The sequence below is a fragment of the Octodon degus genome, unplaced genomic scaffold (genome assembly GCF_000260255.1).
Source record: "Octodon degus isolate 3935 unplaced genomic scaffold, OctDeg1.0 scaffold00056, whole genome shotgun sequence".
Lineage (NCBI taxonomy): Eukaryota > Metazoa > Chordata > Mammalia > Rodentia > Octodontidae > Octodon > Octodon degus.
Window position 1 is genome coordinate 6,345,420 of NW_004524632.1, and position 23,308 is coordinate 6,368,727.

Genomic DNA, 23,308 nt, shown 5'->3' on the forward strand with positions numbered 1-23,308 from the left:
AAAAAAAAAAAAAAAAAAAAAAAAAAAATTAGGGGTACCGAAGAACTGCCACGGAGGGCAGTTGAGGATGGGTGCAGGGGTCCGGCCAAGGAGTTCCCAGGGTAAGAAAGGGGTCTGCAGTGTGGCTGTGTAGTCTCCGGGCCCCCACGGGCCTGGCCTTCATGGCTCGGTGCCAGGCTCCCAGCGGCACCAGAGCAGAGCAGAGCCGAGGGGTCCCTGGGCTGCATGGAGGTTGAGGCGCCAGTCTCCGATCTGGGATCCCCTTTCTTTTACCCCATGGCTTCCAGCTGTCCCTGCCACTCTTTGCCAGATGCTGGAAGGGGAAGGGCCCTCAGGAGAGTGGAAGTAGGGTCCGTTTTGTTCCCCGCTCCACCCTTGCTCTAGGTCCAGCCCCCACCCTGGGCTCTGCCCCGGGCTCGCCCCTGCCCTGCCGCAGGTCATTCTATTTCCATTCCTGCCTCAGCTTCACTCTGGCCTGCGGGCAGTAGAGCCAGCCAGGCACAGGGAGAGAACAGGAGAAGGTGCCATGCGGTTGCAGCTCCCAGCTTGGCTTTGCCACCTCCCCTCAGATGACCTGGGCAAAATCTCTGGGTCTCAGGGGCCCATCTGGACAGTGGCCCAGTTGGTCTCTGCAGGGACTAACAGATGACTGCAGGAATATGCAACTGTGAAAGTGCTTTGTAAGCTTTGCAAGTGTGGGATAGAGGTCATCTGGGGTCACTAAGCAGTGTCTCCAGGGGTCCCACCTAACAGAGGCTGTATTAGCTCCCTGCCTTCTAGGGCTCCCTGAGATCCCCAGGCCTCTCTCCACCCCAAGACCAGGCTCCTCCAGGACTCTTCCACCCGCTGCAGGCCTGAAGGGTGGGATGCGCAGGCCCATGTGGTGGCTGCACCTCTGTGCTCATGGGCACCAACTCCATCTCGGGTCTCCTGGGACGGCCTCTGTGACACTCCCAGCCTACCAGGCTCTTTCCTCTGCCCCTGGCTAGTCAGGCAGCCGGCGGGTGCGGTGCCCCAGCTTGGCACGGATCGCAGCTTCCCTCTCACCCGCACCCTCATCTGAGTCACTGCTGGGTTTGCCCAGCCCCAGGGCCTCCTGGCAGCTCCCGGAGAAGTGTGAGCAGGCCCCAACCTGCCGGGCATGTGGCACCCTCTGGGCACATGCCAGCCTATGTGCGGCCCTGGATAGGGCCTGTGGTGCCCAGCTGCTGGGGTGCCTTCCTCATGACCCTAACCTGAGTGTGGCTGCTCCCTCTGTCCTGAGCTGGCTTCCAGCCACGCAGCTCCAGAAGTGATGGCGTGGGCCTGGCGGCTGCTTATTCAACCCCAAAAGGCAACATTCGGATGGGAGCTGCAGGCTGAGGGGCTCCTGGCAGAGACCTGTGGACGATCCCTCTCTCGGTTCTGAGGAACCCCAAGGCCGTGGAACCTCTCAGGCTGCAGAGTCCCAGGGGACAGCACAGAGCTCGAGGTCACCCAGCATCACAACCTACAGCCCCCGACCCTGGGGATCCCGTCCATCGTCCTCCTGTGCCTTTGTCAGCCCCCCAGAGGCTCATGCAGCCCCCTCCCGGGGCCTCTGCTGTCCAAGCCCTGGGGAGCTCCTGCACCTCCTTCTAGAAATGTGCTCCTTTCTCAGGCTTCCCGGGTTCTGCAAGATCCAGGCCTCCTTGTGCCGGGAGGCCTCAGCCAGAGGCTGGCAGGTGATTCAGAAATGTTCCCCCTGAAGCTGCCCTTCTCGCCGGCCTGGCCCACAGGCCTCTCCCCCTTAGCCTGGCATTCTTGGTCTCCCTCCAGAGCACGCTATTTCTATGAACAGCTCCTTCATCCCTGATGCCCAGGCTCGAGCGCAGAGCACAACCGGGCTCCCCTCTGTTGCCTGCCAGGTCTGGTGCCAGGGCCGCCCAGGCCTTCTTCCTGGTCTTTCCTGAGTTCTTCCCTGTCTTCCTCCCCTCCTGAAGCAGCCACTTCACAGCTGGTCTACCAGCCCTTAGGTCCTTCCAGAATGTTCTCTAGCTCAGGCAATCTCGGAAGTCCCTCATGTGGCCTAAATTCATGGAGTCCCTGCCAAACCAGGCCTAGTTCCTTACCTTAACCCCATGACCAATTTTTAGGGACCACAGTTCACCTGTTCCTTGTCTGATGTCCTGCCCACAGCACCCTCATCCCTATGCCCCAAATCCTGTTCATGCCCCAATGATCAATCTGTGTACCTCCCCTGCATGGCCCTTTTGGGTCCCCACAGACACCAAGGTTTCCTCCTGGGAACCTCAATATATCCTAGCTGGTCTTGTACCCCAATACCCACCTGCTTCACAGGGATTCCTACCAGAAAATCACTCTCAGTTTGCCTGGTGAGGAGGAAGGAACCCCAGGGTTGAGCTAGGACAGGGGCCACAATTTTGGTGTTGGGGACCTCTGTTGGTAGCCTGGCTCAATATCCCGCATTCTCAGTTCTCTTGCGGCAGATAGGACGGTATCCCCTGCCTGATGATGGGGTGTGACCCCCACTGTAGCCAACTGACCATCACCTCCCAGGCCCTAGGGACGGGCCAATCAGGACCACAGACACTGGGGACTTTCGCTGGGACTCTCAGGAACAAGTACTTTCCTTCCAACAGCCTTGAAGTGAAGTTCTGCAATTCTGGCCCACCACAGGGAAGCGCCCAGTTAGGAAGCACATGAGGGCAAGCAAGAGAGACAATTTCCAGGGGAGAGGCTAGGCCCAGTCCCCTCCCCCGTCTCATTCATCTGCTTTGGTTTGGTTTTGAGACAGGATATTCTGATGCCGTTTAGATTGGCCTCGAACTCACAGCAATTCTCCTGCCTCAGCCTCCTGAGTGCTGGGATTACAGGTGTACGCCACCACATCCAGCTGCGCTTCTCTTTTTATTCTTTTGGCACCAGAAATTGAACTCAGGACCTTGTGCTTGTCACACCAGCACTGTGCTACTGAGCTACATCTCTGGCCCTGGGCTTCCCATTTTTGATGAGTAATAAATTCCCTAAACCACCCTGGATTGGGTCCCCCATACCCGGGTGTAGCACAAAGGTGCTTGACTGGTGCAGACAGTGAGGAGGGGGACTCCTAGGTGGCCGGCTTTGTCTTCCACAAAGCCATAGGTGGCCTTCCCTGGCTCCAACACCGATGAGTAGAAGCCAGGAGCCCTGTGCCCCCAGCCAGCACCTCCTATGTGCAATGCTGGCATCCCGGGGACTGGAGGACTAGAATGAGAACCATCTGGGCTGCTGCTGGGAGCCCCAAGATGGACACTGAGCCCCACACCAGGGCTTCCCAGAGGGCTCCAGGCGCTGCTGGCTGACTCAGAAAGGCCCTGAAGATCTGCGAGTGACTTGAACACAGGAAGAGGGTACAAAGACCCTTGGACTTTTCCAAAGGGAGCCATTCCAGCCCAGGGAGGAGACCCAGACCCACCTCTCCCAGAGGCCCTTTGAGAATATTTCTGGGAACAGCTAGAGATTGCTGGGAAAGGAGCGCCAGGGGTGGGAAGAACCCGGATGCTGTGGGAAGTAGGCAGTGCGGAGTGTCCCGGGAGGAGCCGAGGGCGAGTGCGGGAATGTTCCTGATGGTTCTTCCGTGCTGGAGCCTTTGGGAAAGATCGCTGCCCCTGAGGTCGATAGCTCAGCTGGAGCATTATGCGAGATGGGGTGACTGTGGGAACCCCTAACTTCAGGTCCTGGAGGGACTCGTTGTGCAGGTGGGGCTGAGGAGGGCCGGCGAGCCTGGACGGGCCTGGCGCTAGGGCAGCCAGTGTGGGTCTTGAGTGCACTGCAAGGAGCTGGCTCCTGGGGTGGCCCAGGCAGGAAGACTGCAGAGGGGGCATAGTGTATCCAGGAATGGTCAGCGGAGGGCAGGGGTGCTGGGGAGAGTGGGGGACAGGAGGCCAAAGAGGGAGCCCGCCTGGCTTTGGATCTGCTGCAGCCAGATGCCTGGGCCCTGGCCTGGTCCCCCAGCCTTCTGCTTACCAACTGCCGTCAAGCAGGGGAGGAATCTGCTTTGCATTATCCCAAGAGCTGCCTCCCCCAGGCATATGGTCTGCAGACCCCAGCGCAGAGCACCATGAGAGATGGCACCCCTTGGCCCCGCACTCTGGCCCAGCCCCTTCTTTCCTGGGAGCATGGGTGCAGAGCCCCCCATGCTGTTACGTGGTGTAGCTCCCTGGCCTTGACAAAGATGGAGAATGAAAGAGCCAACCAGAGGCTCCAGGGTCACAACCAGGGTGGGGCGACACCTGGGGGATGGCAGAGGGTGGGGTGCCAAGAACTCCAGTGTCACAGAGGAAGCACGGGACCCCTGAGTCCCCCAGTGCTCCGAATGAGTGAGTCCTTACAGCCCTGCCACCCTAGCATGTTTGGTCACCAGCGGTCTCAGCGAATGAGCCCTTTACATGTAACAAGTTCATCGTAAGAATAAAAGATACAACATTTAGATAGCTGAGCAGGACAAAATATCTAAAGTATTTCAATAATAATTTTAACTTTTTTTTTTCCGGTACCAGGGATCGAATTTGGGACCTTGTGCATGCCAGTCAGGTACTTAGGCCGCTGAGCTGACTCCCAGGCCCAATAATTTTAAGATTTTTTTTTTTTTTTGCAGAACTGGGGATTGAACTAATTTTAAGATATTGACTGTGTGTTGAAATACTTCTTTAGATTAGGCTACCCCTACTAGGAAATTCACCCACTGCTTTTTCACTCACGTGATGGTTACTAAATTACTTTAAATTCCATGTATATCCCTTGCATTATCTCTCTGTTGAACAGAGCTGCTTCAGGGGCACATCCATTCACGTATTAAGCATAATTCTGTCAGATGTCAGCTCCACAACAGGCAAGGTGCTCAGGATTAGAGACAGCAAATCCAGAGCTTATCTCTGGTTTCCTGGAGTTTGCAGTAATCAAGTCATCATTCAAACAGGTGCCTAATGACAAAGAGAGGAAGTGGTCTAAGACAAAGGAACAGACCAGACCGGGGCATAGTGAAGCTGGTGTCTGCAAGCCTGATTTGGGCGGCGCTGCCTCAGGCATGTGGCTGGGCAAGAGGGTGTCAGACAAAGGAACAGCGGGTGAAAACGTCCTGCGGCAGAGAGAAGGGCACAGCGGAGAGGTTTGCAAGCCGACTACTTGGGGGATCTCTGAGAGTGAAGAGAGCTGTGAGGGGGCCAGGGAGAGAGCTCAGTAGAATAAGCGCTTGCCTGGTGAGTGCAAGGTCCTGAGTTCAATCCCCAGTACCGCCAAAAAAAAAAAATTGAGAAATGTCAGGGTCACACCCAGCTGGAGGAGGGTAGAGGTCGGGCTAGGGATGCAGCGGGACCTATAAGGATTTGTGCCCCATCCCCAGGGCTTGCTCGGCCTCCTAAAATGCTTCCTAAACTCCAACACGGAGCCTGGGAGCTGGTTCAGTGCCAGAGCTAAAGCTGCAGGCTCAGTCTTCAGCACCAAAAACAAATAAAACAAACCCAGATCTATGGGCAGCACCGCCAGGCTTCCACTCCCCACCAGGGTTCCCAAGTCCTAAGGACTCTGTCCAGACCCCTCTGCCAGACTCCTCATGAGGCCTGACCCACGGCTCCTGCGGCTCCCCCCCCCCCACTTCCTGCCGGCTTCTGGACATGGAGCTTCCCCAGGCCTGCTTCGCTCTGTTCCCCTCCAGGATGACCCCAATTTAGCCACAAACACTCCTCCCCCCTCTTAGCTTACTGTCCTCAGGGCTCACCCTTCCCTGACCCAGGAGCCAGGAGCCAGGAGCCAGGAGCCGCTGGGTCCCCGTGTACCCTGATGTGTGCACACTATCTAGGGCCTCTCTGCTCTGAGTCAAGAATGTACAGTTGTGGGGTTGGGGTGTCGTTCTGTGGTGGAGGGCTTACCTGGCCTGCTCAGGGCCCTGGGCTTATTTCCAGCACCATAAAAACAACAAACAGGGACCAGGGAGATAGCTCAGTGGAATAAGTGAGTTTGATCCCTGGTACCACCAAAAAACAAACAAACAAACAAACAAACAAAAAAACAAAAAAAAACACCACAACAGACAAATAAATGTATGCAGTTGCAAGCCCAGCATGGTGGTACACGCCTGTAATCTCAGCATTCAGGAGGCTGAGACAGGAGGATCATTGAGAGTTCAAGACTGACTGGCTGTGCTACACAGCAAACCCCTGTCTCAAACAACACAACACCACACACACACACACACACACACACACACACACACACTCCGGCAGTCCAGCACAGTACTATTGAGAAACCTGGGACAGGATCACTGAGTCCAGGAGCTTGAGGCCAGTGCAGACAGCAGTGAGACCGCAAAGCCAAAACAAGAGAAGGAATGCCTCCCACCTCCCGGGACAGCACCCAGCTCTTCTGCCAGGCAGGCGGCTTCTGAGGGTGGAGACTGCATTTCTGTCAGAGGAGGGGAGTAGGGGTCCTGAGGACAAGAGTTCTGATTAGGGACACCTCAAGCCAGGGCTGTCCCCTCCATCAGACATGGGCACCTACAAGTTGGAGATCATTTCTCTTTCCTCCTCCTAGGCCCTCCCTGTCACCACCCCGTATGTGTGGAGGGTGGACAGAAAGCCTCCCCATCCCTGGTGTCTCACTCCTGGTGGCCCAGCTGGCCCATCTCCCTGGACATGAAGTCAAGAAGGTGTCTCTGTTACTCTTTCTGGAAGCCCAGGCCTCCCAATGCTTTTCCCAGTGAGAGAAGACCTGGACCAGGCACTGGCAGAGCTGTCACCTGCCCAGCTGGCCTCAGAGAAGGGGAGCAGCCCAGGGCCAGGAAACCTGAGCCCCAGTAGCTCCCAGCCCAGGCCAGGCCAGGCCCCTAGCCAGACAGGCAGAAGCCAGGGTTGGGACCTGCCCACCAGAGCAGGGGGCGGGGTCTGCGTGACTCCTGGCCAGCCAGCCAGCCTCCTGCTGGGCCATCTGGAGCCAGAGTCTGTGTGTGCCTGTGTGAGGCCATGTGGGTGGCTGGGAGCTGTGGGTCATGACCTGGCTCTCCTAGCAAACCTCAGGGTCCCCTGTGGTCAGTTTCACTTCTGACATCTGGTCCACTGTGCAGCTGGCCAGCTTCCCACAGGACTGTTTCTACTTTCTCTGTCCATGATCTGGGGGCCAGCTCCAGTGCCTCCTGCACGCACGCAGCCCCAAGCAACTCAAACGGGCGAGCATACCCAGAAAACCTCTTCAAACTTTTTCTTTGCTATTTAATGTTCATCACTTATGTTCTATGTGAAGGCCCAAGACATGATTACACAGGATGCAGGGGGAGGTGACAGAGACGGTGACAGGAGGTCTGGGGCTCCCAGCTCCAGCTGCAGGGCCAAAAGAGTTCCTTCATAGCCCAGGGGAGGTAGGCAGGGCCCCAGAACCAAACACATGCGAAAACACACTTGTGCCCCCTCATCCCCTCCCCGATGGTGGGACAGGAAAATAAATACCCTCAGCCTGTCCCATGACCTCGGTGCTTGGGGGGGGGGGGACAGCAGGTGTGCTTCCTCCTGTCACTGACTGAAGTCACCTAGTGCAAGGCTCCTAGTCCCTAATGCAGGCGTGGGAGAGCCCTGGGTGGGGGAGGGGCGGCACACCTTGCACACCCTGCCCGGGCTCCTTCATGCTAAATGGGGGAGGGGGGCACACTCATTCCAACAGCAAGCAAAACAGAACACCGCCAGGAAGGGGCAAAAAGCCACCAAGACCCACGGCCCCCTTCTGGCCACACCAAGGAGAACAGTCCTTCGCAGGGTCCTCTGAGCTTGGGAGAGAGCCCTGGAGGTGACAAGTCCCACTTCATTCCTTCTTGCTCGGTTCCCACACCACAGGCCTGCTTGTCTTCACAGCAACCTCTGGGCTCAGCCAAGGCCCGACTGTGGGAAGGGGCGGGGAGCATTCCTCCACATGGGCCCCTGGAAGACGGGCTGACGCCAGCTCCAGCCTCAGCAGTCCTTGGCCGGCCAAGGCCGGGGTGCCGGAGACAGCCCAGCAGAGCTCAGCTCCCGTTGTACTGCCAGCAGCCCCAGCCAGGACCGGCCCTCAGCCCCAGAGTGAGGGCTCTTGGAGAAGAGCCGCGTCTCATCCTGTGTGTTCGTGTGGGGGCCCTGGGTCTCTGACCCCTAGGGCTGATTCTAGGGGCCAGTGTTGGCTCCAGTCTGTGCCAGGGCAAGGGGCCCCAGCAGACTGCGGGGAAAGCCCAAGGGGGACAGGCAGAGGGCAGTTGCACCCCTTCCCACAAACCCTGAACCTGAATCCCTGTAGACCTGAGAGCTGGGCCTTGGGCAAGCAGCCCACCCCAAAGGGGTACACGGGGGCCTAGATAGGTGCAGGGGAGGGACCTGAGTCCAAGACATGTCCTGAAGGCCCCTGAACTCCTCCCCCAGTACTCCACAGAGCCAGGGGCCCTCATTCAGAGGGGAGAGTGCCAGGCAGCCAGCAGGGCCCCATGGCTAGGTGGCATGAGGGAGGTCACTGCCTCTTTCTGGGCCTCACTGTCCTAAAGGAAGGGGGACAAGATTCCACCCCCACTCACAGCTCAGCCTGGTCTCTGATCTCTTATCTTGGGCCAGCAGGGAAAGTGAGGGGCTGAGGGAGGGTTTAGGCTACTATAGTGCCCCCTCGCTCTGCTCCCCAAGTTCACAGTGTAGAGTCCATGGCTCTGGTTCCTCAGGACCTCCTGCTGAGTCTCTGGGGCCTCGGCACTTTCCATACCATCCCTGGTGGCAGCCACCCCTAGCTCAGGGGGTAAGGGCTGCCCTAGCAGTGGGTGGAGAAGAAGGCAGGGTGGGGACGGGGCAGGCCACTTCTCCGGCTGGAGAGGGACTGTGGTCAGAAGTGAGGGGCCACTCGGAGGGGTGGCGGGGCTGTGGTAGGGGCCCAGGCTCAGAGGTCCTGCCCAGGGGAGCTCAGCTCTGCCGGGCCGGCCCACTCCAAGGAACGTGGGCTCCTCAGGAGTTGGCTGGAGCTTCGGTCATCAGAACACGGGGACAGGGTAGGGGCTGCGGTTGGCCAGCTCACACGGGGGATGTGGCTGTGGACTCGCTGCACAGGCTCTCCACGATGTCAGCTCGCTGGATGCGGCGCAGGGCGGCCAGGAGCGCGTCGAGCGTGGCGCTGTCCTGGGCAGCCCAACTGGCCAGCAGGGCGCGGGTGGGGCAGGCCTCCTGGGTGAAGGAGTCTATGTGCTCGGGCTCGTAGCCCAGCTCGCTGGCCAGGTGCCGCCAGGTGTCCCCCGCCGAGCCGTTCAGCAGCTTCTCCACCTCCTCCCTCTTGGCTGGGGGCAAACTGCTATAGAGGCCACCTTCACCCTTGAGAGCTGGGGAACCGAGAGGGGGTCAGGCTGGGCCCTGCACACTTCCTTCCCACAGCAGGCCAGGGGCTGGCAGGGGACCCCAGAGCCCAGCCCGCACCTCCTACTACAGACGCTGGGCTGGGGCAGGTCGCCGGAGGGGATGCTGGCATGCTGTCTCCTCCTTACCCGCTGCTCTGGCACCATCCCTGCCACCTCACTCACCCCTCCCATTCCTCAGTAATTAATCAAGGCAGAGGTGGAGACAGGCCTACCAGCTCCAGACAACTGCAGCGACTAAGTGTCCGGGAGCTAGGCTGTGGGCCACTAATTAGGATCCGTACTTGGCCACTTGCTCCCCAGAAGTCCAGGGCAGGAGGCTAATTGCAGTTACTTTGGGCAGTAATTAGCCCCCAGGGGGGACAATTAGCTTGATGAGCCTGGATGTTCCAACGTGCAGAATCTTCTATTTCCTGGGTCACTCCTGGGAAGGACCCCACCTTCCCCTGCCCACAGCCATGGTCCAGTCCCTAGTCCGACCTTCATCAGGGTGCCCCCCCCCCCCGCCCACCACTCACCCTGGCCCGAGGCTGTCTGCGTGTGGGGCTGCTGGTCATGCAGGCTCTGGCTGTCCACAGAGATACCGCTGTCACTGTGCAGTTTTTCGCCCTCAGGTGGGGGTGTCTGGTTCACCGGTCTGCTGTTGGCTCCTTGCTTATTCTGCTTGCAGCTGTTCCACCTAGAGCCGGGGAATAGGCCGGGCCTTGGGGTGAGGGGCGGTGTCACCACCTGAGCTGCAGGTCTCTGCTCTGATGTGTGGGCCAAGGGCACAGCAGAGCCCCGAGCGATCTAAGGGCTTGTGACACGCCCAGGACAGCTCTGTGAGGTTATGGGGCACTCAGTTAGCACTCAGTAAACATTTATGGAATGAGTGGTACATAAATAAATAACCTCTCAGGAATTCCGCTTCGCCCCATCTCCTCTTCCAAATTACTCCCACATGCGGACAGCTATACACACAAGGATTTCCTATGCAATTATAAGCAATAACAAAAAACAGAAAACTAACCAAATGCGCATCACAAGGGGACTGGCGACAGAAATGATCTTGTCTGCCCACACTGTTGAACGAATATTTGCAGCTAATCAGATAATTTGTGTGAATGCAAACACACAGAGGCGAATGGGTAGAGTGTGACCGTGTTGAGGCTTTAAGAAAAACCTACATGTCTACATCTGATCATAAAAAGCTTTATATACATGCACTTATATTAAAACAAATGCATAGAAAATAATTGGGAAGGATCTGCTCCAGCAGATTCCAATGAGGAATTTTCCTAAACAATCACGTAGTGCTCTGATGACTTAAAACAATAAAGAATGGAAAATGCATTTGAAGCTTAAAAATGCTGTCCTGGCATTCCGCATGCTAGGTCCCTGGATCTGATGCCATAGGAGCTCAATAGGGACGTGGAAGGAGGAAGAGACGCATGCACATCCATAATGGTGGGGTGAATGGGGTGGGGGATAAGGGGCAAGCTGTGGGGGTCAGGGAGGAGCCTGACATGGGATTGAGTTAGAGACTGTGTGTCGCTGGGCATGGTGGTGCATGCCTGTTACCCAAGAACTCTGGGAAGCTGAGGCAGGAGAATCAGAAGTTTGAGCCCAGACTGAAAAATTTAGCAAGAACCTGACTTATAAAAACCTCTGTAGCTCAGTGGGAAGTTCCTGGGCTTAATGCCTAGGACCAGCAAAAAAAAAAAAAGTCTGAGATTTCAGGCCAAGCCCCTGAGGATATGTGTGCCCCCACTCTTGCCCACCACGCCCTCTCACCTCTTGAACACGATGTAGGCCACAAGGCCTACAACCACGGCAGCCAGGATGGAGCAGTAGATGGGGATGAGGTTGTCGGCGGTGCCTCGGGTCACTACAGGCTGGGAGCTGCCCATCACAGTGGTCACCACATCTGCCACGGTGCTGGCCACGAGGTCCTGTTCCTGCTCCTCAGGCTCCTGGGTGCTGGGTGCCATACTGTCTGCACCCTCTGGGGGTGTGGACCGCGTGATCCAGCGGCCAGGGATCTCTGGGGGGAGAAGGGCTTCGGGAGTGAGGGTCAGACCACTGCTGTGCTTCTGGGCCTTCATTCCTGCCTCAGTGCTGAGGGCCCAGTTGTTCTTCATGAACCTGTGTGTGTGTGTGTGTGTGTGTGTGTGTGTGTGTGTGTGTGTGTGATTGTGCTGGTGGTGAAGAGCAGGGGCTGCTACAGAACAGCCTGGCACTCAGCCCCTTCCTGTTTCTGAGGCCCAGGCCCCAGGCTGGGGCTCTGGGTGCAGGGCATGGCTGATGTATGTCCCTACCACCAGTCTTGGGTGGTGGCCAGACTCTGCTGCCCCACACAGCCTGGCTGGGCCACTGACATAAGACGGTGCCAGGTAGCCCAAGGCCTCCTTAGCAGGAAGCTGGCTGCCAATGGAGAAGGCTTACGAGGCAGGGAATGCCCCCTGCTTTGGGGGAGGGAGGTTGTGCCTGGCCACCCACCTTGGTCCTCTCATGCCAGCTGGGTATTGGCAGCCTCCCTGACAGGAGCCTGGGTGCTTCCTGGCACCAGTGGGTGGGATTTTCCATTCTGCCACCCAGTCAAGGGCTGTGCTAGGGTTGTGGGCTCTGGATGGCCTGGGGGTACCTGCCTGGGCAGAGTTACCCACCAAATCTGTCCTAGCCTCCCTCTCCAGGGCAGGGAGGGAAAGCAGACAGGGCATGCCAACGGGGTGAAGGGGAGGACAACTTGCTCCCCAGCGTTGGAGTCAAAGCTGCTCACCAGCCTTCCAGGCCTCTCTATAGGTACCTTCTATGAAGTGAGGCTGCCAGACATGGGCCTGGAATCCACATGGGGAGAGGCTGCTATGTACCACCCCATCCTAACCTTCCCCGACCGCAGCCCCCGGGTAGGGGTACAGGCTGCAGATACAGCTCTATGCAGACTGAACCTGGGCCTGGAGGCAGAAAGGTAGGGGAATGGAGATAAGGCCCAGGCCAGTACAGAAATGAGAGAATACACCTGAAGACAGCACTGACCATCCGGGACACTTTCTTTCACGTCTCTGAGCCCCCACGATGGGGATGGGATGAGTTCCAGATGTGACCACAGCACTAGCATTCCAACCCACTAAGCCCTTGGCAGGCCCTGACAGCCACTTCCGGAATGGGAGCTATCCAACTTGGGGGTGGAAGGAGGAACCAGGCTACCCCTCCTGAAATTCACTGGGGTGGGGGCGGGGGGGGGATTTCTGCCCTCAGGTGGCTGAGTCACCAAGCGGACACCTGAAATGTATACCCAGGACAGCAGGGGGAAACCAGGCCCGAATCAAATTCCACTTCCTGAAAGGGACCCTCTGCCTGGAGTTGACACTTTACCCTTAGAAGCTGGGGCTGAAAGGGGAACAGGGCAAGGATCACCATGTCCCTTGGGTGCCCTCTGGTCAGAGGTGGCTGGGAATGCGAGCACCCCTCCCCCTGCCACCCCCTCTCCTGGCTCCCACCTTGGCCCTGCCTAAGTGCCCCCCCTGGCTCGCCTAGACTTGCTCTGGAATGCCACTGCTCACTTGTCTGCTGAGCCTGCTCCTGCCTTGGCTTGGTGCCTGATGCCACTTGCCCATCTCTGTCTCAGGGCAACCTCCACAGAGCCCGGCTAGGGTGAACACCCTGTTCTTCCTCCGCTCTCTCCCCAGGCAGGAAGTGTTCTCTGCATTCAGCCTCATCTTTCACTAAACAGCCACAAGACCGTGGCCCTGTCCCCAGCTCCACAGGTAAAGCAGGGCCCATCCCACTGTGTGGGCTTTAACCCCCAACAACCCCAAAACCAGATGAGTAGGGAGGAAGCAGAACTTCAGGAGAGAGAGGCATCACTCAGATATGACAGGACGAGCTCTGTGCCAGGGCCTACGCAAAAGCCACCATGAACCAGGCCTCTGAGCGAAGAGTCCTACTCTTGCCAGCTTTGGCCCCCTTACCTAGCAGGGAGCTTGCCTTGGGGGGAAGATGCCCTGCTCTGAGCTCTGACGGCCAATTTCTTCAGTGGCCATGTGCTGTCATCTGAGCACTAGCTGATGGCCAAGGATGAACAAGTGGGTAAATGTAGCCACTGCACCCTGGGCGATCAGGCCAGCTCTGAACGCTTAACCCAGAGCCAGAAATGAAGCTAAAGGACCCCTGTACAGCACAGGATCAGGACCCACCATGAAGACCCACGAAGGACACCCTCTTCTACCAGGTCACAGAGCTGCCTCCAGGCCGACTGGACCCCGGAGACCCCCAGAGGGCGCCCTCGCCCATCCCAGCCCCGCGCGCGTGCACGCCCCGGGCTCACCCTCACACTCTGCATCCGCCCAGCGCGTGCACTCGCGCAGCTGGCGCTCTGTGTCTTCACACACCGTGCACGGCAGGCACGGGTCCACGTGGTTGGCCTCATCAGAGTAGGTGCCGTCGGGGCACTCCTCACACACGGTGTTCTGCTTGTCCTGGCACGAGTACACGAGGCCTGAGCCCCTCTCACACACACTGCACGCCTCGCAGCGGCCGGTCGCCTCGTCCTGGTAGTAGCCGTAGGCGCAGCGGCACACGGCATCGTCCGCCTCCACGCACGGCGCCGACATGCTCTGCAGGCCCACGCACTCGGTGCACGGCTTGCACGGCTCGGTGGCGCTCACCACGTCGGAGAATGTCACGCCTGCAGGCAGAGGGACAGGCTGGGGAGCTGAACTGGGCCATCTGCTCCTTGGGCACTTTTGGTGCAGGGGAATCGCTCGCCAGGGCCCTGATTTGCTCTTTTCTGGAGTCCCTGATCCCAGCTGGGGAAGCTGGTAGCAGCTGCCTGCCTGGGAAGGAGGCCAGGAGCCTTGTCCATCAGTAGGCCCCAGAAGCCCTGGACTGAGGCTTCCTGGAGAGCCCAGCTGGTGGCGGTGAATTCCTTAGCAGACCCGCCTAGGGAGTTCCCTGCCCTGCACCTTGGTTCTCAGCACGATTAAGGAACAAACTAAGTGGGTTCCCACCCAGCCCTCTCTGCAGGCCAGTGCTGGGCTGTGCACCCTGCCCAAGAGGCAGGCCTTCCATAGGGAGCCTCCTGTCTCCGCAGCTCTATTCTCTCTCTGTGGGTGGGGACTCAGGTGTCGCTGGACTGAACTGGAGTTAGATGGGGGAATTTCCCATCCTATGGTACTAGGGCTCAGCCCTGGAGGGCGAGGAGGGACCCCAGGCTGGAGAGGTGGGGCACAGCAGGAGGGATCAAAGCTAGATAGCAAGAAGGACTGACAGGGATGGCCCTCTGGCACACTCTTGACTTCTGCTTCTTTAGTGGGTGCTAATTCAGAAGAGGTGGAGGTGGGGTGCTCTCTGGGGTCCTTTCGAGCCAGATCTTCCTGATTCCTTCCAGCCTGGGTGGGGTTCTTGGAATTCAGGAGGACCTATCCTTGCTCTAAGGGCAAGAAGCGGGTAGATTCAAGCAAAGAGCGTTTCTCGCGAGTGGGAGTGGGGAGGTAAGGAAGGAAAGGCCGGGGGAACCCTAAGGGGCTGAGATTCCGGCAAGGGAGAGAAGAACCCACAGGGGGAAGAGACTCGATGTGGAGTCCCTTCAGACAGAGGCGCCCTAGTCTGCATTTCTGTTCCTTGGGAACAGGCAGGTTCCACTCTATTTGTCAGCTCTGAGCTGTGTGATTTTGTTTGATTTAACTCTTCTGAGCTTTTACTCTTTCTCTGTAACACATGAAGCTCAGCAGTAAAGTGCTCAACGTGCAGCAAGGCCCCTATACAGATTGGGTCCCGTGGGCAGGCAGTGATAATGTGCGGTGAACTTGGGCAGGGGGGACACACGCAGCTACAGCAGGTTGTCCCATCCATACAGACAGTGGCATCCTTTCGGGCAGGCCTGTGGCAGGACTGGGTCTGGTCACACCAGAGGGGAACAAGCCAGCCCACTCCTGGGAAAAGTAAAAAATGAGCAGCAGACTCCTGGGAGTGGGTTTTAGGTGGTGTGAAAAATACGGACTTTCTTGGCAGAGCATGAAGGCAGGAGCTTAATCAGCTTCCTTGTGGAAACGTTTTGAGGATAGAGGGAAAGTCCACTGGGGTCTCCAGCCTATAAAGTGGGCTTGTAAAGGCAGCCCCTTAACACAGCTTGAGGCAACAGGTGGGGGAGGGGAGCAGGGAGCAGGAGGGAAGGTCCGCAGCCCAGCTGTGCTGCTGGAGGCCTCCCTTCTCCTTTGCAGACTCCCCTCCTCACCCCTACATGTCCCGGCAGCCGTGGGTGCCCACGCTAGGGGGTTTAGGCATTGGGAGGAGAGCGTGGGGCTGCAGGGTACATGATGGGACGGGCAGATCTTGGCATGTCCAGGACAGCCATGCCCTAGGGTGAAGATCTGTTGGGCCAGGGCCAGATGCTACTGATGGCATGGTGGCAAAGCCTTCCCATCAGCCCAGATGTCCTGCGGCAGGGAGCAGGGTTACAGGAACCAGAACCTCGACAGGAAGACATTGTGTCTGGGGCACCCCACAAGCTGGGAGTTACTTGAAGGACAGTGAGACATGGAGAGGTGGCACCTGGGAGGAGGGGGCCAGGCTGCCAGGTAGGCAGTTTGCAACCCTGTTCTTTCTTTGCAGCAGGATTAAAGAGTAAACAAGGTATGGTTTCCTCCTGGCATCCCGGTGTGTACTGAATGCCGCATAGATGGCACACTCTGACCAGTAGCCATGGGGTCACTGACCCCAGAGCACAGCACTCAGACAAGACTGGAGCCCTTCTGAAGGGCCCAGAACTGCCATGCCCCTGGCTTCCCACACCCGTGAAAGATGAGGTCCCCTCACTTACTCCCTTACCCCATGTCACCCCAGGTCAAGGACAGACATACATCCTCCTAGATCCAGTCCCCATCGCTGTGGCCTCAGGAAAGCTCTGCTTTCTGGCCTGGAGGAGGGGCAGCCACGCCCTCCCAGGAACCCCCAAGGTCAGTCTCCAGGGCAGCTGGGATGTGATCGTGTCCTCCCCCTCCCCCCAAACATGCCAGGGTTAGTTGCAGCCATTGATTTTGCAGTGCAGGAGATATTTTTAGCTGGTCTTAGCGCCAGCTTCTCTGCCACACTCTTCTACCAGCCTCTCTGCTCAAGGGGCTGGGTAGGGGCACCCCTGGGGATCCCCCCACTGCACCCTCTTCCACTTCCAGCCTCTCCTCTCTGCCTCCTGTATTGGGGCACACCCAATTTTGGTGGTCGCACAGTGGTGCCTCTCCGGGCCATGCTCCTCCGGCCCTCTGCCCCTCTCCCCCGTCCGTCCGCACCAGCCGCGCGGTACTCACTGTCCAAGCAGGGCTCACACACAGTCTGGTTAGCTCCGCAGGGCTGGGCCACGCCCTCACCCAGGTTGCAGGTCTTGCAGCACTCCCCGCTGTGGGTGTACAGGCCGGACAGACATGCCTCCTTGGCACCTCCGAGAGACACCTAGGTGGGTGAATCAAAGGGTCAGACTGGCAAGAGAAGGGGAGGTGTCTTCTAGGCAGGATCAGGCGCCCCATCCTAGTGCCGTCTATTGGAACCACCTGTGCTGGGATGAGCTCACTGGGGCGGCATTAGGCACATGAAAGGAGGCTGCAGGAAGCAGGCTGTGGGGGACAGTGGCCTTGACAGGCTGCTGGGGTGGGGGTGACGGCAGAGCCGGGATGCTAACCTTCTGCTGGGTTCACCCCGGGGTTATGCTGCTTGTGGAATCCTGAGGATACACCAGATGGGGAAGGTCGCCCAGACCCAGCGAGGGCCTTCCTTCCGGCGGGGCATCGTGAATGGTTGGACAGGTTGCAGCCGGCACAGGGCCCCCAGCCAAGGGGGCAGCAGAGCTAAATCTGGTCCAAGCTTCACTTGCTAAGCTTCACACCTGCAGGGCTGCCTTTACTCAGGGGAGGGAGGGGCCTTTCCCTAACAGAGGCCAGCAGAGCCCTCCACTCCTGAATTCCACATCTTCAATATCAGTCGGCTAGTGTCTGTGACCCTGAGAGCAGAGGGCTGGGGCTTGAGTTCAAATCCTGTCTCTGCATGGAGGCTCTGGCCTGCCCTGATTTCCTGCTCTCCACAGCAGAGATGGCGACAGCTTGGTGCCCCACAAATGACCAACGGATGGTCAAGAGTCTGGCGCCAAGACAGGGAGAACAGGGCGACTGTTAGCAATGAGACAGCAGCTCCCTCCACCCCTGCAGCCCTGCCCCACCAGGGTTTGATTTCCAGGCACCAACCCTTCCCCATCCTGTCGTCCCATGTGGCCACTGGGAACAGAGCTGGAACCAGGGAAAAGGGGAGTCAAATTCCTGCCACTGAAGCGCCTTTGCTGGTGGATGGAATGGTTTAACACCAGATTCCCTAGAGGGAGTGGCTGCTGGAGGCTTGCTTTATATTTCTGTTCCTTAAAAGAAAAAAACTTAATGTCTAATAAAACTCCAAAGCCCGCTTTGCCGGCTCCAGAGCCTGCAGCCTCTATTAGATGCTGACAAGTCGGGGCTCCTGAGTCCTTAGAGCAGAAAGGAGGTTTACAAGGCTTGGGGCATTTCTCTGCTGCCGTGCTGGCATGAGCATGGCTATGGCATTCTTGTCCCTCCAGTCCTTAAAAATACCTTGCAGTTTCACCAGGGTTTGGTGGTGATGGGAACAGAAGAGGTGGGAGTTGAGGGGGGACACACAGGTTGACCACCTGGGGTCTCCCGAGCCTGTCAGGGAGGGTGCAGGCAGCAGAGGTGGGAACTTTCTCAAATACAGCCGCATGGAGTGCTGGGAACATCTGGGGGCCAGAGGCTGGGGCGGGGGATGCAAGCTTTCCCTTGCAGCCAGATTCTGGAAGGGCCTGTTCTGATTTCTTTTCATCACTTAGGTCTCTGCTTAAAGGCCATTTCCTCAAGCAAGTGGTCCTGCCAGCCCCCCGCCCAGCTTAGGTAGGGCTGCCTTGCTCCTTTTGCTGCCCTGCCTGATGTGTCCCAGACTCCTTCCCTAGGCTACCAGCTCCTTGAGGGCAGCTACTGGGCCTGTGCTGGTCCTGACACTGTAGCGGGCCCAGAGTACAGACCAGTGTACAAGCTTATGGGCTTTACAGATGTGAAATTCTACATATCCTCCATGCGCTCGAACTCTAGATGGGTGGGTCTCCCCAAGGCCAGTGGTACCCTGGAAATAACCCAGTTTCCCCCCCTAAACTGCTTCTACTTTCCACCACAATGGCCATACCCTTCTCTGTCTGCAGAACACACCCTCTGGGGGGCCAGGGAGATGGCTCAGTAGACTAAGCTCATGCCTGGCAAGCGCAAGGGTCTGAGTTCAATCCCGGGTAAAAAAAAAAAAAAAAAAAAAAAACCACCCTCATGGCTTCCCCAGGACTCTGATTCACAAATACACCAGAATTTTTTTTTTTAATTCTGGTCCTGGTGATCAAATCCAGGGCCTCACACATGCTGGGAAAATACTCTACCATGAGCTGCATCTGGGTTTGCTTTCTTTCTTTTTGGGGGGTTAGGGTACTGGGAATTGAACTCAGGACTTTGTGCTTGCCAGGAAGGCACCTCTGTTACTGAGCTATATCACCAGTCACCCAAGCCCTTTTTTAAAATTTTATTTTGAACCAGGTCTCACTACGTTGCCCAGTCTGCCCTGGAACTTGGAATCCTCCTGCCCCAGCCTCATGGTAGCTGGGACTACAGATACATACCACTGTGCCAGGCTTCTTGTCAGCTTTTAAAATAGTTTTTCAGGTCACCCTTCCTCTCGAGGTAGCAACTGTCACTTCTGGCTCCCTCCCCCAGCACCCTAACTTATTAGGCCTGATGGACAGTACTTTGGGATTCCTCTTTCACTTTTCCAGTGTCTTTTTCTGCACCGGGGTGCCCTTTGGCTGTGTTCCGGTTAATGGAGGTCAGTAGAGACCAAGGTTCCAGATAGTTGAGGTAGTCTATGTTAGTTGTGGGTAATGTGGTAGTTGTGGGCAAACCCCTCTGCCACAAATTCCTGCTCTTCCTCCCCTTCTAGACTTGCATTTAGAATGGGGACCACATAATTAGTAACCATGTGTTTCCTGTTAGATGTCCCCTCTGCCATAAAATCCCAGATCTGCTTCTTAATAGTATATGACTTTCAGTACATCGCTTGGTCGTCCTAATCCTCAGCTTTCCCATCTAGAACACTGCCTTGGGAAGGGTGACTGCACAGGGTTTCTGTGGAATTGAGAGAAATAAGGTATGCAAATACGTCAGTGCACAATTTGGGGTTCACTAAATGCTACTTATCAACAAAGTGGCTCATTTTAGGGAGTCTGAGCTGCTAACCCCAGACAGGCCCTAGTAGGAGCGAAGAGTTTAGCCAAGCAGGGTGGGGATTTAGCCTAAGGCCAGTGGCTCCAAAATCAGATCTTAAATGATCAATTTATTAAAATGACAAATACATTTGCCTGTAATTTATATTTATTACACTTCCTCATTTCCAAGAGAGTGATTCCACGTTTTCCAGAATGCTTACAGTCTATTTATTTATTACCATTTCAGGCCTTTCAAGGAACTAAGATGATAGGAGCCTGGAATGAATAGACTTTTAAGAACTTTTTGGAAAGTCTGACCTGGAGGGGCAGGTCTGCTGTCCCAGCTGGGGAGTTTGAGGGCATCCTAGACTACATAGGGAGACCCTGTCTCAGAAAAATACAAGAAAAAAGTATTTTAAAAAATTGCACAGAATAGAAAGCAAGTTGGAAACATCTGAAATTATGGGGAATGCTCCCACAGGCTGTCCTGACCATCACACACCTTGGGCATGGGCTCCCCAGGGCATGGGGCTGTGGGGCAGGAGTTTTCAGACTTCTGCAGTCTTTCGAGGTGGACGCAGACCCTGCAGCGGCCCTGGCAATGCCCCGCAGCCCTCTGGGTCACGGTTATCCTAATCACCCAGGGTGCCAAATGAAGGCTGGGGGCGGGGCTCCCCGTGGGGAGAAGCCACTGAATTCTAAGGCCAACTCCCAGGCTCGGGAGGAAGTCAGGGCCACACCTCCTGGAGTAAAAACCCAGCCAAACCTCCGCGACTCCAGCGGTGGCGCTGCTCCTTACTAACTGGGAAGCCTGCTCTTGCGCGTGAGTCTGGAAAGTTCAGCTTCCTCAACTGTAAAATAGGTCTCGCTAAACTCACCTTGCTGGGACTTCTTGAAGATTCAACAACGCGGGAGAAAGCTCCTTGGCAGGGCAAGGCACGTAGTAGGTGCGCAACACATTTTGTCCTCTAAGGAAGACGGCGAGGCGCTAGGGTGGACTGGGCTGACACAGGGGGGGCCCTGCCTTCCCCCCACGGCAGTCTCCCCACCTCCCCACCGCCCAGCGCACCCACCCTCCACCCGGCCCGGCCGCTCACGCCGTCCATTCGCTGCCTCTCCCCGCATCCCTCTTAGGCGCATTAGCTAGCGCAGCGGGTCTGGTTACAGACGTCTGAATGACAAAGTGCCTCCATTACCGGCGCGGCCCGCCAGCCGACCTGCCGCGGCGCGCTCCGGTTTCAGCGCGCGTCGCGGCGGAGGAGGAAGAAACTCGCAAGCCGCGCTGCACAGCGCAGCGCCTGCCCGGGCTGAGCCGCCCCGCGGAAGCAGCGGCCAGAGCCGCAAGTCTGCGCGGGGTTCCCCTCCCCCAGCTCCCAGCACCCCCAGGCCAGCTTTCCATCTTCCTGGCCTCTGCCCTATTCCTGGCCACCCTCTCCTGCCCAGTCCTAAGCCCCCGCCCCCGCCCCCGTCCCCGTCGGGATCCCCACTGCAGGCCGCTCCGGGCCCCCTTCCCACCCTCTCTGGTCCACCTCCCGCCCCAACCCCAGCCAAGAACCATCTCCAACAAGCAAATGCGCCCGCAGTCCCTCCGAGGTCCCCCCGAGGTCCCCAGACAAAGCCACAGGTACGAACAGCTCCGGGGAAGCAGGTGTGAGCGTCTGCGATGGGCCCAGCACCTGGAGAAGTCGCTGTCCACCGCCCCCATAATTCACCGCCACCTGACGCCAGGGTGTCGACCCCAACCCCGTGTGAAACGCCGCTCCTAGGCCAAGCTGGGACTCGGAGAGATGGGGGAGCACCTGGCTGCGAGTCAGGTTGGGGAGGGGGTCCAGCCACGACTCTGGCCCAAGGGACTTGTGAGACCTAAGCCAAGCCCTCGAAGAGCTCCCAGAGCCTCAGTCTCCTCCTGTGTAAAATGTGGGCTTGAAGGGTCAATGCTCAGGGGAAGGTGGCAGCGAGAGTGAGGAGCCACTTCTACTGCCAACCTTCCAGGCCGTGCGCCAGATCACAGCCCCTAGGTGCCTAGAACTCCTCCAGGACTCCGTGCTGAGGCGAGAACCTGCCGCCCGGCCGAGTCAGTGGACGCGGAGGGCCAGCGCTCGCGCCGCGCGGAGCTGATAGCCGGGCTGGGAAGCGCAGGGCGCAGCGAAGCAGGGCCGGCTCCTGCTGCGGAGGGTCGTCCGGCGCCCGGCAGTGCCCCCTGCGGGCTGCGTGAGTCTGCACAGCGGCGACTGCGCGCGGCCGGGACGGTCTCCACCTTGGGCGTCCCTGCTCTCCACACTCGGTGCAGCGACCGCCGCCAGGCAGATCAAGGGACGCCGGCTTCCCACTGCGCAGCCGCCACGCATAGTGTGAACGCGGTGTCCGAGGAGCCCACTCGGCTGGGGACCCCGGAGTGGGCTGGGGGCGCAACCCGCCCTTCCCCCGCGAGGCGCACGAGATGCCCGGCAGCAGTTCCCGGACTGGGCGAGGCCGCCAGGAAGGGCGCGGGGAGCGTCGGTCCCGCACGGTGTCTTCGCCCCGCTGTCCCTTCGTGGGCAGGCGGGGCCGCCACTTTAGGGTCCGCGCTCGCTTCTCGCTCCGCTTCCCGTCTTGCTTGCACCTCTCTAGCTCTCATAACCCTCGTCCTCTTCTGTTCTTCTTAAACCACTTCTACTCCCCTCAGCCCCTGTCCGCTCAACCTGTTCTTTGACGCCCCTCCCCCCTATTGTCTGGCCAGTCCCCATTGTCCGTGCCGGGTCCCCTCCGCCGCTGGTCCCTCCAACCTCCTCCCCTATTGTTCCATCGCTCATCTCCGTCCCGCCCCGGTCCCTCTCGGCCCCACATCTCTTGTCCTCATCTCTTTCCTCCTCCTTCCCGGCCACGGTTCCGTCCTATGCCTCCCCGGAGACTGCGATGCTGAGAGGAAAGTCGCCTCGGGATCCCGTCGTTCAGGTGCCCGAGAGCCCCCTGCCCCCTTCCGCGAGCCCCTCCCAGCTCCCTACGCCAGCCCCGCGGTCCCCAAGCCGGCATCCGCGCGGGTCCTGCCCCATCCCCATCCCGAGACTTGGGTTCGCCTTTGCACTCTGAGGTTCCAGGGCGCTCCCCTGTGAGTGCCGGCATCGGAGGTCCTCGCCCGACCCCCGCTCCCCGCTCCCCGCGTTGGGGACCCGGGCGCTCCTCTGCTGGCTGGGTGATGACCCACGGTTCCCCTCGGGATTCCGACCGGGTTGGACTCACCCCCAGGAACATCAGCAGCAGCAGGCGCAGCCCGTCCATGGCGCGGCCCGCGGCACCTGCCCGGCTCGCCCGCCTCTCGCGGCAGAGCTCCGCGTCCGGCTCGGTCCCTTCTGCGGGCGGATGGGGCTGCGCTGCGCTCGCGCGCCCGCCGGAGCTGGCCCGGCCGAGGCTCCGCTCGCTCTGGCAGCCGGGCGGCAGCGCCTGGGTGAAGCCAGTGTGGCGGCCCCGCCTCCTCACCTCCCGGCCCGCCCACCCCCGGAACCGCGCCCGCCCGCCCGCCCCGCTGCCTCGGGTGGGAGCGGGGAGGAGGAGCGGAGGGGAGGTGCGGGAAGCCGCGCCCGCTGCCGCTTCTGCGCGTCCCGGCCCACCAGCCCCAGTACTAGATGCCCAAAACCGCGCAGGGCCCGAACGCTGTGGGCCTGGGGCCAGGGCGTCCCCGTCACGGCTTGCGTCCTCTCCCCCGACTCGAGGTTTGTGCTCCT

The 23,308-nt window shown here is 58.6% G+C and overlaps 1 protein-coding gene across 2 annotated transcripts; it reads right to left on the bottom strand.

Annotated features, from left to right (window-relative positions):
• Positions 1 to 7,220: 7,220 nt before the first annotated feature.
• On the bottom strand, positions 7,221 to 23,002 carry Ngfr (nerve growth factor receptor). 2 transcript variants are annotated; one of them, XM_023718242.1, is made up of 7 exons: positions 20,110 to 20,182; positions 19,926 to 19,991; positions 16,642 to 16,783; positions 13,665 to 14,024; positions 11,132 to 11,381; positions 9,877 to 10,037; positions 7,221 to 9,325 (listed from the first exon to the last, which is right to left on the bottom strand). In XM_023718242.1, exons 2-7 carry the CDS (start codon positions 19,968 to 19,970, stop codon positions 9,024 to 9,026), a joined length of 1,260 nt encoding a protein of 419 aa, XP_023574010.1. In that variant the 5' UTR covers positions 19,971 to 19,991; positions 20,110 to 20,182; the 3' UTR covers positions 7,221 to 9,023. The 2 variants fall into 2 exon arrangements, with proteins under 2 accessions (XP_023574010.1, XP_012370756.1); XM_012515302.2 differs by lacking the exons at positions 19,926 to 19,991; positions 20,110 to 20,182 and adding an exon at positions 22,827 to 23,002.
• Between the last annotated feature and the right edge of the window lie 306 nt (positions 23,003 to 23,308).